The following is a 13,051-nucleotide window of genomic DNA, read 5'->3' as shown; positions in this document are numbered from 1 at the left end:
CCTTGGCTCCCTTCCGCTCCCAGGGCAAGAGGATGCTGGGGAAGGGCTCAGGGGGACCACAGCTCTCCATTCCTGTTCTCTCTGCTGGTGCAGGTAGTGCTGAAACTCACCCTTTCTTTTACTTGCTTCTCTTTCAGTAGTCTGGGCCCTTGGTAAGCTCCTTGTTGCCCTCTCCTGGCTCTGGAGCTGCCTCTATCCTGCCTAGGTGGAGAAGCGTCCAGGGCAGGAGTTGCCTGGGCTGCCTCTCCAGCCAGTCCCCGTGATCCACACCTGCTCAGAAGATGCCAGTTCCCATGGCCCCATCACAGGGGAGCTTTCAACAAACCAAGGGGACCACGATGTCCCCTTCTGCCTGGCTCAGAGCTAACCTGCACCCTAAGTCAATGCCCCCCTCATCCCCAGCTCCTTCTCCCAGCTGCAGGTGTGCATCAGCCCAAACCTGAAGGTAAAGGGGCCGAGACCAAGACGTACGGTTTATGCAGGATATCCGCGGCTCCTCCCACTGCCCGTTGGGCTGGCACCGAATCGTGGGGACGTGGCGCTGGATGTAGCCTTGGTTGCACTGGTACCGCACCATGGAGTTTATTTCATAGCGGTCCTTCTTCCGACCAAAGGTCCTGGCGTTTTCCACCACGGGAGGATCCCCGCAAGCCACTGCAGGAGATGGGCAGAGACATGTAGAGCTCAAGGAGCCCTGTCTGGCTGAGCAGGCAGCTCCTGCCTGCCTGGCGCAGGCTGGGCATGCACAGCCTCCTCTTCTCCCTCGCATAAAACCTTAAATCCCTTTGAGATTTCCTCTGTTCACAAAATTTAGGGGCAGGGGGATATGGAAATTCTGTGATGGGCCTTGAAATTAAGCAGCTGTCTGCCTTAGGACTCCATTCCTGCCTCCTGGAGAGGCAGCAAGAGCCAGGCATCACAACAGCTGCTGGCATCCGTGGGAGGGCATGGAACCGGTGTATGGGAGTGTTGCTGCACTCAGGGTATGTCTCTGCCTGGAGACATGAAACCCCATCCTTGGTGGCTTGCCTTATTTGTTTTCAAGCCCTTGGGAAACTTTCTCCTAGAGCCTTGGGCAACTTCTATTGTTAATTCCTTCCACCTATTTGACCACCCTTTGCAGTCACAAAACCCACATTCATGTGCAGTGGGGGCTCCACTCCAGCCCCTCAGCTACTGTCTGAGCCCCCCATCCTTGACAATGCAGTGCAGGGTGCTGACCTGTTCCTTTCTTGCAGGTGAAAGGGAGGTGATAGTTGCAGGGAACGTCATTCCATTCGCCTTGCTCGTGCCAGATCATCACAACGCAGTCCTCACCCGCCGCGAAGAAGTTATCGGGTTGGTTGGGCCGCCAGTTCTCAAATTGCTGCCAAGAGAGGAAAGCCCTTTGCCTAAGGCTGAGCCCTCCCCTCTCCTGCCTCCTCCTTCATCCTTTCTGCTGCCTCACCCATGCATGTCACCAGCAGAGACCATGGGTTACCAGCACTGCTACTACAACAGTTGTTTTTATCGCAATGGTGCCTAGGAACATAGCTGACCAGCTTTACTAGAGGCTTCAAAAAACCACGAGCACTACTACAAAGTTTAGGGCTGCCTCCACTGAATGCCTAACCCAAGCACTCAGCATGTAACTCATGAGGCTCTTCCCACCCAAGGGGAACCTTCCCCCAACTGAAAGGCAGCACCTGCCCACGCCACGGGCTGCAGGCTCACCAGGGAGTGCCCGTCGGACCAACGGAAGTCGTTCTCCACAGCTCTGTCACTGAGGCCGATCCACTGGTAGTCCTGCGCGTGGCCTGGAAAAACCAGAGGGGGAGAGAAGGGTGGGTCGTGGTTTCCCTACATCTTGTTGGAAGTGTTTCTCTGCCATCTCAGCTGTCTCTGGCCCTGGAGCCTCTGGGTCATTTGGTTCCTTCCCAGTCACTAGCCCCTGATGTCCTTTTTTCCCTGCATGGTGCTTGTCCATCTCCCTCCCCACTCAGTGTGTCATGAGCATGGATCCACCCATGTTGGCACGGGTCACTGCGCTTGTTGGATGAAGTGAACATCTTGTGACCAAGCCACATCAGCAATGTGATAAGAGCAAAGATCTGAACTAGCCAAGAAAGGGCCCTCTTCTGTCTCATGGCTGGATGGTTCTTCCTCTCCCGCACAAGGGTGAGGCCTCGTTAGGAAATATCTGAGCACCAGTGGGGGAAACTGTGTTTTTTACATCTTTTTGGATAAATCTGCCCATGGACTCAGAGTCCAACGGATGAACGCCTGCCCAGTCTCAGGCTGCCCTCAGCACTTACTGTTCACAAATTCTTGCTCCTCTGGGGTGATGATACTGCTCAGGTGGGCTTGATGTTGTCGGCATCTGGTCTCTGCATCCATCCAAGTCTCCCTCTCTTCAAAGTGCCTGTAGCAGTGGCCCTGGAATTTAGTCCAGCCTTCCTCACAGTTTTCCAGGTCTGAAACACACAAAGGAGGGAGGAAAAGGAGTTGATGCATGTGTCTGGAAGCCTTCCAACTCATGTCTTAGCAGCTCATGCTCTCTTGGCATGGGACAACACATGGTCTCTTCCACTACAAAGCAAACCATAACACTGTTGCCTGTGAGAAACCCCAGGGAAAATTATCAGAAGGCATCCAAGACACACGCAGAGAGGGGAGCTTGTGTTGAAAATCCCATGTTTGCAGTAGTGTGACCAGCACTACTAGAAAACTTGAGTGATACGAACATTCCTGAACAATTCACTCCCTGTGTCATGTTCTTAGACTCTGTTTTTGAGGAACTGACTGAGCAAGAACCCCTCTCTTCCCATTTGTGCTGGCCTGCAGAGTTTTCATGCTTTGGAAAGAAACTCCAAAATCAAGATGCCCAGAATCAACATGTATGTGTAGAAAATGAAAGAGGGAGAAGAGCCAAGGTTTGGGTGGTTGCATTGCTTGGTGTGGTTCTGGGGTTCTGGAGGAGAAGCAAACCTACCAAGATGGGATAAAAGAGATAGGGGCAGGAACTTACCATGGTGGAGAAAGAAAATGAAATCTCAAGGAAAAAGCTGGAGAAGTAAAAAAATTTCTCAACTTTTCAGAACATCTTTTATCATCTAAAAAACACTGAAGAGTTGAACCCATTTATTAAAAAAAATAAAACCACAGATGGGGGAGAGCAGAGGCAAATGGAGAAACCACCAGAAAACACCTTCAGCAGCTCCCATGCAGTGTAACACCACACATGCTCCATGCTACTGAAAGAAACAGTAAATGAAATGTGTTTAGTCTCAGCCTTTCAGATGCCGGATCTACCACCCTTTCTCAGGCACTTGCTGCTCTTGGAGTGGTGGGCTTTCATGAATCCTTATGCCTCTCTCCCTTTCCAGTAAGGTTTTCTGTACTCAGTTTCTCCTTTGTTAAACTTGGTAGGTCAAAGCACTTGTCACCTTCAGTCACACTAATTCCTCCTAATCCATCCTTCTGGTGTTCTTCCAGATGGATATTGCAGATGCTTCATAGATGTTGGAAGGGTTGGTAGTTAGTTGAGATATTAAGAACATTTTCTGCCCCCTTCAACAGATAAAATGGACTATCTGGAAGTAGCTGAAGCTCTAAGGGTTCTTGGTCTTTGCAGGTAGGTTACTTGCAGAAGGTGAGCAGAGAACATGCTCTGTCTTTTGAGATTTAAGATTTTTTCCAGCAGTTTGAATGCCACCCCTTGTCATCACAGCCTGGTGATGGGACAGCAGGACATTTCCTGGGAGAAAGCCCACTCTTTCCTACAGAGCTGTTACTTAGGGGGAAATATGACAGCAATTGTCTTAGAAAAGAATGACGAAAATCTTGTTCCCTGGTAGGGACACTGTTGTGGTGAGAAGAAGGACTGGCTGTGTACACAGATGGCAGAGCTCACCTACAGCGTCCTGCTGTTCTTGGACATCAACAGAAAGGATGGTCTGCCTCAGGGGAATAATGAAGATTTACATTCCCCACTGGATTCAGGGCACTGGGTTCCTCTTGCATCTCCCAGGCTATAGCCCTCAGGCATCATGAGCCCATAAATCACAGAAGAGAGGAAATTAAGTCTGGCTTGAACCAAACCAGATTGTAAGCAGCCACAGGGTAGAAAGTCTCTTGTTGGATTACAGGGATCTTCAACAACAGGTAGCAGGGATGGGCAAGTCAGGGGCTGTTAAGGTTGTGTTAGGAAAGAGATGTTAAGAGCATAATTCCTGCCCAGATGGTCTGATGATCCTGAGCCGCCTTCTTACGGTCTACTCCATATGCTCATATTGGAAGCAGAAAGAGAGATGCAGAGAAAGGGGAGGAGGAAATCCAATATATATTACCATTACTCATGCCAAGATAAAGAAGCCGCTGCAACCTTATTTCTCTTTTGTTAGAGCAAGGCAGGAGAGCCTCAGCTTTAAGAAAAAAACAACTCTTTTTCTTTTCTTGTAGAAACAAAAAGAAGTATTAGTGCAGGTCAGAGTACCTAATTTTGATTGAAAAATAGGTCACTTCATGCTTTCTCAAAGTTCTACATTTCTTGCTGATTTTGCCACAGGAAGCCATGTTGAAGAGATGACAAAAATGTCATGCTGTGTCAAATTGGTGGAGATTCCTGGAGTGAACGAGGTTTCTCTCAGCTGCATCTTCACAGAGAGAAACACAGTCATTTTTTGTGGCTCTGTCAAAGCCTCCTTCCATGAAATTCCAGTGTAACAGAGAAAGTTTGCCTGGGGTAAAGATGTACTCAGACATTTTCGTACTGTTACAGATGACCAGAAAGACCCTTGGCCCAAAGAGACAGAGACTTCTGTGACTGACATTGTTACGATCTGTATGGAGCTTTAAGAGAAACTTAAGCTTTAAGAGAAACTTAAGCTTTAAGAGAAACTTAAAAAAGAGAAAGTTGAAGAAGACACCAGAAGCTCCTGCTTAGGAATCTTAGAGGACACGCTGCCGTGACGAACAAACTAATCAAAATATATAAGCAAAAGTCTCAAAGCTTTTCCCTAGTGTATTTTAAGCTGCTGTTAGAGGTTAGCTTACTGAGATGAGGGCAGGACTGATCGGAGCACTTGGGATCAGCTTTTTTGGGGTGTAGGGTGGGAACAACGTAGTGCAGCAGTTAGTAAGATTAGCTGAAGCCAGATAGGCCGTACCGATCTCACACAGGTCCCCTCCGTAGCTGGGAAGGCATAAGCATTTGAAAGAGTCGATGCCATCAACGCAGGTAGCTCCATTCAGACAGGGGCTTGAGTGGCACTCATCAGTGTCTGCAAGAAATCAAGGGCTTCCATTAGGGCTCTGGGCAGACAACTCCACCAACAGGAGAATTTGTTTCCTTGCTTGTTTAGGAGGGAATATCAGTGGTTTTGGGGGAACTTGGGAGTTTCTAGGGTCTTATTTTAAAACATACTGCCACTGCTGCTGCTGGAAGAATGAAGACAAGAGACCCAACCCACCCTACAAGGAAGACATTGGTTTTCTGTCACTTGATGGTTGAACACCACTCTGAAGATTTCAGTACAAGCTCATCAAGATGTATCCAGTACACAGCACTCAGTGCCTTTGACAGCTGTGGTAACTCTTCCTTGTTCGCTGTCTCTGCCTGATGCATCAAACATACAAACTTGTGTCTGTGTCTCCACCAGCTACGGGTCTATGAGGAAGAGTGTGGAATCCTCATAAGTGATGGCAACGTCCTGAAATAGATCTCTATCTCCTAACCAACATTCCTGGTGGCCAGTGCTCACTACTTGTTTCTTCCTAACCATAATTTGGATGAAGTGCTGGGGCAAGAAATCTCTTCTCAGTGAAGATGAAGAAAGTGCAGAGAAGAAAAGAAGTGAGTTCAAAGGTGGTTCAGAGACCCTCAAATTTTCCCTTTGAGGCCCTTAGGCCTAGCTACGGGTGCCTCTTCCTTGGTGAAGAATACTGGAATTCAGTGCCATTTCCTCCAGATCTGTCCCCACTATGTGCTCTCTTGTTTGTGAAGGGGCTGAAAGAAGTTGGTACGTCTTTTCCAGCTGTGGATTCCATCCTGGTGGAAGAAACTACTCTTAATTTCCCATCTAGATAGAACAGTCCTTAAGATCCTTTTTGCTTTTCTGGAGGTGAAAAGAGAATTTGGTATGGGAAGTGTTTGGCCTCCAACTCTCCAATGTTTCTCAACTTGCTAATTAGCACAAGTAGTAATTGCCACCATTTTGTAGAACTTCCATCCTCTGTCATCTTGGGGCAGAAGGAAGGAAGCATAGAGGCTCTGAAAAAGGCCACAGGTAGCCAGTGTGTATCTATAAATTATAAAATCTAGCTTGTGCTGGAAATAAAAGCTCTTCTACCAGTATCTCTCCAGACTGAGCCTTAATCCTACTTATTGAGCTTTGGAATCAGAAGAAGAGTCATTCAGAATGGAAACAGTTCAGAGACGTTCAACTCGGAAACAAGGAGGAAGACTAAGGAAGAAAGTGAGACCACATCCACGCAGGTTAGGTTAAATGATGACTGGTTAGATCCTCATACGAAACAACGTTTCTCTCTTTCACACTCAGAAGAAATGTAAGGCTTTAAAAGTGCCGACTAACACTCCATGCTTTTCTTGTGGATGATTTGGATTAGTGAGGGAACATTCAAAGATGATAAACATGCTGGGTATGGAAATACCAGAGCAGAGCAGTGACTCCCCAAGGTCTGTGTTCATCTTCTGGTTTGGGGATATTTGGTCAGATATTGTCTCCCTGCAGAACTGTGGCCCAGCTGCTCAGTGTCCCCAGAGATATGAAAGCAGATGCGTGTCATACCCCATGTGGCTGTCTAGTCACTCAGTGGCCAATGTCTGATACGTCAACTAAAAGTTGACATGTTCTGTAATGTGCCTAAGGGATGGAGAAAATTTTTTCTGACCTTGGATGGTAAATCCATTCGTACTTTGGAGCATGGAGATTGTCATCTTTACTCTAGGCTGTATCACTGCAAGCAATGCAATTATTCCTTGGATGGCCGATGAACCTCTTACTCCAGTTGTGCAATTCTTCTCTGAGAGAAGGAATTTTTTCCTCTGGATTGCCCTTCTGAACACTCATGAATGCTTTCTGGATTTCTTTGTTCACTGCAACATGAAGAGAATTCCTGTTTCCATGACACTAATAAATACTTTCAGACTTTCCAGAACAAAATGGGGGTCACGGGCCTAGTAGAAGAGAGGAGCTGAACTTGGCTGACTATTGCTTATTAGTCATACTTGGAGTTTCTAGAAGATAGAGAGTATAAAGGAAAATGAGGTATCCTGAGGGATGATTACAGCTCTAGAGGCCCCTTGGGCTTCCCAACAGCAGTGGCAGCAGAAGTTCATGTTGATTCCAGTGGGCTCCAGCTGAGCAAGTAAGGAAATGCTCTCCTTTGTCCGTTAGGCTCCATGAAGTGGAAAGCATGCTGCAGAAGTGGGAACAAAGCACACGCGAGAGCTAAAGCAGAACGTTTAACAGGGAATAATGAGTCTTCAGCTGTCTTTGGCCATGTGGACTAAAACTTGGTGCATCCAAGATCTCTTCTGAGATGCAGGAGACCTGCTGTGAATTGCCATTCCTGGTCTTGGAGGAGGAGAGAGCAGGCACACGCATGCAAAGTCATTGCCACAAATTTCCAGCTGGGAAATAACACTGGAACAGAATTTCCTTTTACAGATATTGTATATAATATGACTGCACATATTATATATGCTGTAAAAACAAATCTCTGCATATGATATATATGTTACATATCTCTCCATACATATACATATATATTTTTATATATGACACATAGAAAAAGGGTGTGTACTTATAGGTAGTGTTGGAAAAACAGACAACAAATACAGGTGAGACACAGACATGTTTTCTTCCCAGAAGTGTGCTGCAAATGGCTGGAGAGAAGGCGTTTTAAACACATGATGATCATAAATACCAAACTCCCCCTTCAGCCTGTTGGGCTGTTGGGACAGTGACCCTATCTACATCTGGATGTAGAATAACCTCACCAAGCTGGTATCAGGAAACTCAAACATATCTGTCAGCTTGGAGGAAGTGTTGCTGATTCAGGTCCTCCCAGAAAATCTGGGTCTTGGAGGTCTTTTAGAAAAGTAATCTCTAAATGGTAAAATTGGCAATGATGTTATCTCTGGAAACACTGGCAAGTTGGTTTGTGGGTGTTTCTAGGATATCTTACCTAGGCCATAGGATTTATGGGAGGTGAGAACTCCAGTAAGAAAAAATAAATCCCATCTATCACGCAATGCTTGGCTATTTTCTTCATAGCCTTTTATATACCATAAATGTGTCCACTTCCACAGGCTTTAGAGTGAGATGAGGTTAGTAAATCACCGTACACCTCTTCAGCCAGCTGAAAAGCCTGCGGCACACTAGGTGTGCCAGCTCTGCTCAGCACGAAGCGAGCACCCACTTGCACAGCACCAGCTGCCAGGCACCTTGACACTCAAGGATCTTACCCAGACTCGAGCTATTTATTCGCTTGGGTAAGCAGTCATTCAAAAGTCAGCTCTGCTTTGAGATGCAGCTCAAGTGCTTATCAACCGACAAGAAGACAAGACTACTGCTATTATTACCCAGTGCTAACAAAGGACAAGCAATGCGGCATGGGATGCAGAACAGAAGCAGCCCTTGCGTTCAAGAGCTTCAGCTCTAAAACAAAGACAGGGGAGAAAATGCCTTGCAGTGCCAAGAATAGGAAGCCCATTTAGAACACATTATAAACTCACTTCTTGAGGATAATGCAAAATTAGCAGCTCTTTACAAGACGATTTGTACTGAAGTTAATGGTGTCCAGAAGTTGCAAAAGATTATTCAAATCTATTGTCACAACAGTTTCTATTTTTTGCTACTGGCAGGACCCAAGGTCTAACTTCTAGATTTTTTTAAAAAAATAAAACAATTAAAACAAAATATCCAATGTAAACAAGGTCTTGCATCTGGAAGACGTAAACTGTTGGCTGGAGAAAACAAGGGGATTTACATAGCTACAATGCAAACTTTGAATTTGTTTCACCATTTTCTTCTTAAGTTTTCTTTTACATTGCTAGATACATACTATATTTAGTCAGAACTATTTTCTTTTGGTGCAACTAAACACAGCATAAGTATTCTTCCAATGCCTTTGAAAACAATTTGCTGTGCTAGATCATGGAAACTGGAAAGAGAAATCCTTTAGAAATGAAAGAGAAATAGATTGCTCCTGGTTTTGCTCAGAAGGCAAATGGCATGCAAAAGTGAACAGTGGTGAGAAGGAAATGTTTTTAAAATCCTTCATCCCAAGCTAAGAAGACCATTCTAGAAACAGTGCTAAGACTTCGTAAAATAATACAGTTTGTGCATTTCTCTCAGTGGCAGCCTGTATGGAAGATGAGCAAGAATACCCATTAAACAAGGCCAGCTTTGTGCTTAAAACATCTACCAAAGAGCAGCAGCTTGTGAACAGAGAGAATGTTATCAGCCAAACTGAACAAACTGTATAGTTTGCCCAAAGCTGTAACAGGTTTAAAAATACACCCTAGGATTTAAACTCCTGTTTTAGTTCTGCAGTGAGGAAAAGGTAAGACAGAAAGGCAAGGCATTTTCAGGATGTCCAACAGTCCCTGTTGTGCTCCTCACCCTTTCTTTATAGGCCCCATTGTAAGTGCAATTATCCAAACAAGGACTCAGAGACCAGCTAGATAATTATCTTCTAGAGACTGAGGAAAAAAAAACCTCAGGTACAAATTAAATTTGCTTTTCAGAGACTCCTGGGAAGTTTGAACTGCCGATCTGATAGCTCAAACAGCAAAGAAAAACATTGGAGCAATTGTAGAGTGATTCCTACAAGAAAAGAATAGGAGGAGTCGGGGAAAACAGTTCTCTCACATTTTAAGTAAAATGCTAACATCGAACATCACATAGCCAGCTAATGACTTACAATGAGCAATTAAGTCATTAAAATAATTAACTACAATAATTAAACCAAAGCCTTCATGCAGCAGAAGGGACAGATATTACCACAGCCTTAAAAAGCTATATTCATCTAGAGAACAGCAAGGTGCCAGGAGAACCTGTTGATCTGCTGGGACCTTCTATTTGTCCAACGTTCTCATGGCAGGAGAGGTCAGGAAATTTTGACATCTCTGCCTCCAAAATATTATGTGTAGAAGTAAGCTCACATTTGTATAACACTAGTCCAGGACTTGCCTCTTCAGAGAAAGATTTTAATTAAGCTAATGAACTTCTGATGCAAAATAGACAATATATCCAGCAGACACCAAATCATCTGGTCAGCCACAAATGGTGTGTGCTTTTGCTTGTCTTTCAGCCAGGACTGGTACCTCCAGCTCCTGCTTGAGAACATACTCTTCATTCCACATTAGGTGAAACATTATGAAACAGCTGAATGTTTTCTAGACTTTTTTCTTCGGGGTTGATCTTCTCTGGACCAACAAAACACTACCCCATGGACTTCCAGGGTGTGAAGAATAAGGAAAGCCCATCAAGACCTTTCCTCATTTGAATTCTAACCTTCAGCTGTGTCGGGGCCATAGACAGCAGACTTCATGAACTCATTTCACCAGAGAGAAGCAAAACTTTACATCAATAACTGCCATTTCAGCACATTTCTCTTTTTTCCCCCAACTTGAGTGAAGTTTTTAAGTCACTGACTAGTCAGAGTGCTCCAAACCACAGCCTTTCACTGAAGTGCCAGCATGCTTTTTTCAGCTAATAATTATTTGTCTTCAAATGTTACCAGAAGCAAAAAGACCCGCTGAGTTGGCAAAACTCTGGATGAAGAAGCCAAGTCTAAGGACAATTCTTCAAGCTTGTGGGGTTCCTGTCCTCACGGAGGAATCAAACTGCTGACTAAAGATATGTGCATGTGTAGCCTTCAATTTGGCTAAATACTAAAAAATACTGGCACTCCAAGCGTTAATCTTCAGTCTTCTTGTGCTTCTGGCTCTGGCTTTTAGAAAGAAGTGGAGGCTACAGCAGGGCAGAAAAATACCATTCTTCTTAAATCATCCCACTAAAAAGACTGCTGGATCTAACTGGAGCCCTTCAACAACAGGACAAGAGGGCAACAGCCACACACCTCACTCTGAGCTCCTTCTGTAAGCTGAACTAGCTTCACCCATGCTTTAATGTTAGTCAAAATTAATTGCACTTAATGGGTATCCATTACATCCTGTGAACTCTGAGCACTGCACAAAGCACTGATCTTTTTGCAAGAGCTAAATTTCAAGACTGGGAAGCTTCAGGTAAAAAGGCAGCCACAACATGGGAAATAGCATTTTGGGTTTCAGCTTATGGTTCTTCCTTGTAGACTTTCTATTTTCACAATCCCCAGAGCACTGTAAGGAGTAACAACTGAGAAAAGGAAATCTGTGATTATTTTTCCTCATTTTTAGTTCCTTTGTCATCACTTTGCTCTAATTCTCTAGAAGAAGTTTACCTTGTTGCAGGGGCATTGCCAGTTCATGGTCAATACACTTTCTTGCCACCTGGATTCTGCTTCCTTCAGACCCTGAAGAGGATTGCATGTAACCCTGTAGGGACACTGCACTAAAGAATCTTACCAATAAAAAGAGAAGATTCACCCTAGAATATCTTCCCTGCTGGGAGCAGCAGCCATGCATGTGTACTCCAGCCCATCTTCAGTTTATAGAGTCTACAATTAAACTTCATGCAGTCGTCGCTTACCTCTCCCTGTCACCTGCTAAGAAACCCCAGCTGCTACATCGTCATCTCTGTGACTTGCAAATACACATGTTCCAATTTCAGAACATTTTTTAAGCTTCTTCACACATGAGCTGCTGAACACATGGTTTTCTTTCAAAATACTTCACAAGAATGTTGGCTAACAAATGCTCCGAAGAATCTGGCAATCGCCTTGTGGGTAATTTATAAAAAGAAAAAGCAATGAAATAAAACCATACTTTGGGGCCAATATTTTTTTTAGATTTTTTTTTTTTTTTGCTGAGCCTCACTGGCTAGTTTCCTTCCTTTCCCTCAACCCTGCCTTTGCTGGCTTGTTTTTGTCTCCAGGCTTGGACATGGCAGTGGGCATGGCCCAAAAGCAGAGCTCATGAGCTGTGCAAGGAGGGCTTTTTGGGTGCTAACTCCTGCAGCACTCTGCCAAGCCCCAGACGCGGTGCCAGCCTGGACCAGTGCTGTGGGAATGACCCCGCTGACGTGCCCTCGCCCTCTCCGGCAGCATCCACTGTGCAGCTGCTCAGCAGAGACAGACAGGACCTCGAATGTATTATGAGCAGGTCTGAACAAAGGTTTGTGATTACCTGTTTTCTCAGAGGGAGAGAAATGAGCAGAGGCAAAGGTAGTGACTCATTCGAAACACTTTGGAGATGGAAATGATGTTAGAAACCAGGCTGAGCTTCACAAAGCCCTGCACTTAAAGACCCTCATGGAGTCCAGAGCTACCTCTGCTGAACGGTGTAAATTAACCAAAAGGAAGCAATTCAGGAGGTAGTGTGGGAAGGGACTGAAATTAATATTGCATTTGCTAGAAGGAACTGAGCAAATCTCTTTGCACATACATTTTTTTACCATACTTAAACAATATGTCCTACATGAACGTGTGGCCCATTGAGAACTGAGCATATGTAAGACCTCTGTACAACAGCACAAACATTGACGGTGCCTGTCACCCGGAGCCTGCTCCTGATTGCAGCAAAGTGAAACCAAGCCGTGACCAGGTATGTCGTGGCACATCCTGTGTTACCAGCACTGGTCTCCTCCTTTGGCCAAGAAGCAGCCACCAGCAAGCACAACCGCATCCCATCTCATTTTCTTCTCACTGCAGTATCCTAATGCCTCCATGGTACCTGAACACTGCTTGGAGGATCCTTGTCAGAAAGCTATCAGAGTGTTTGCACCAGAAATGGTTACTCAGATTTAAATATTGTCTCTGTTTATACTTGGCAACAAGGGATCCTACCAAAGACGGAGAGCTAAAATGCCAAAAAGGGGCAGGATGGAAGGAAGGGCATTTATCAGCAGAGCTGACAAACAGTAGCGATGCTCTGAGCGTTGTC

The 13,051-nt window shown here is 45.2% G+C and overlaps 1 protein-coding gene across 2 annotated transcripts in view; it reads right to left on the bottom strand.

Annotated features, from left to right (window-relative positions):
- The window catches only part of ACAN (aggrecan), a 28,757-nt gene that overhangs the window by 2,236 nt on the left and 13,470 nt on the right, over positions 1-13,051 (bottom strand). The window contains exons 15-19 of one of the 2 annotated variants that reach the window (XM_074837093.1): positions 5,148-5,261; positions 2,295-2,453; positions 1,714-1,796; positions 1,222-1,366; positions 472-654 (exon numbers count right to left, since the gene is read on the bottom strand). In XM_074837093.1, the coding sequence (XP_074693194.1) occupies positions 472-654; positions 1,222-1,366; positions 1,714-1,796; positions 2,295-2,453; positions 5,148-5,261 (684 nt within the window). The remainder of the gene's footprint in view (positions 1-471; positions 655-1,221; positions 1,367-1,713; positions 1,797-2,294; positions 2,454-5,147; positions 5,262-13,051) is intronic. The other variant, XM_074837094.1, reaches the window with a different exon arrangement.

Source organism: Strix aluco, chromosome 12 (assembly GCF_031877795.1).
Source record: "Strix aluco isolate bStrAlu1 chromosome 12, bStrAlu1.hap1, whole genome shotgun sequence".
In the NCBI taxonomy this organism is placed as follows: domain Eukaryota; kingdom Metazoa; phylum Chordata; class Aves; order Strigiformes; family Strigidae; genus Strix; species Strix aluco.
Note: the sequence above shows the minus strand (reverse complement) of the source record. Positions and strands in the feature narration are given on the sequence as shown.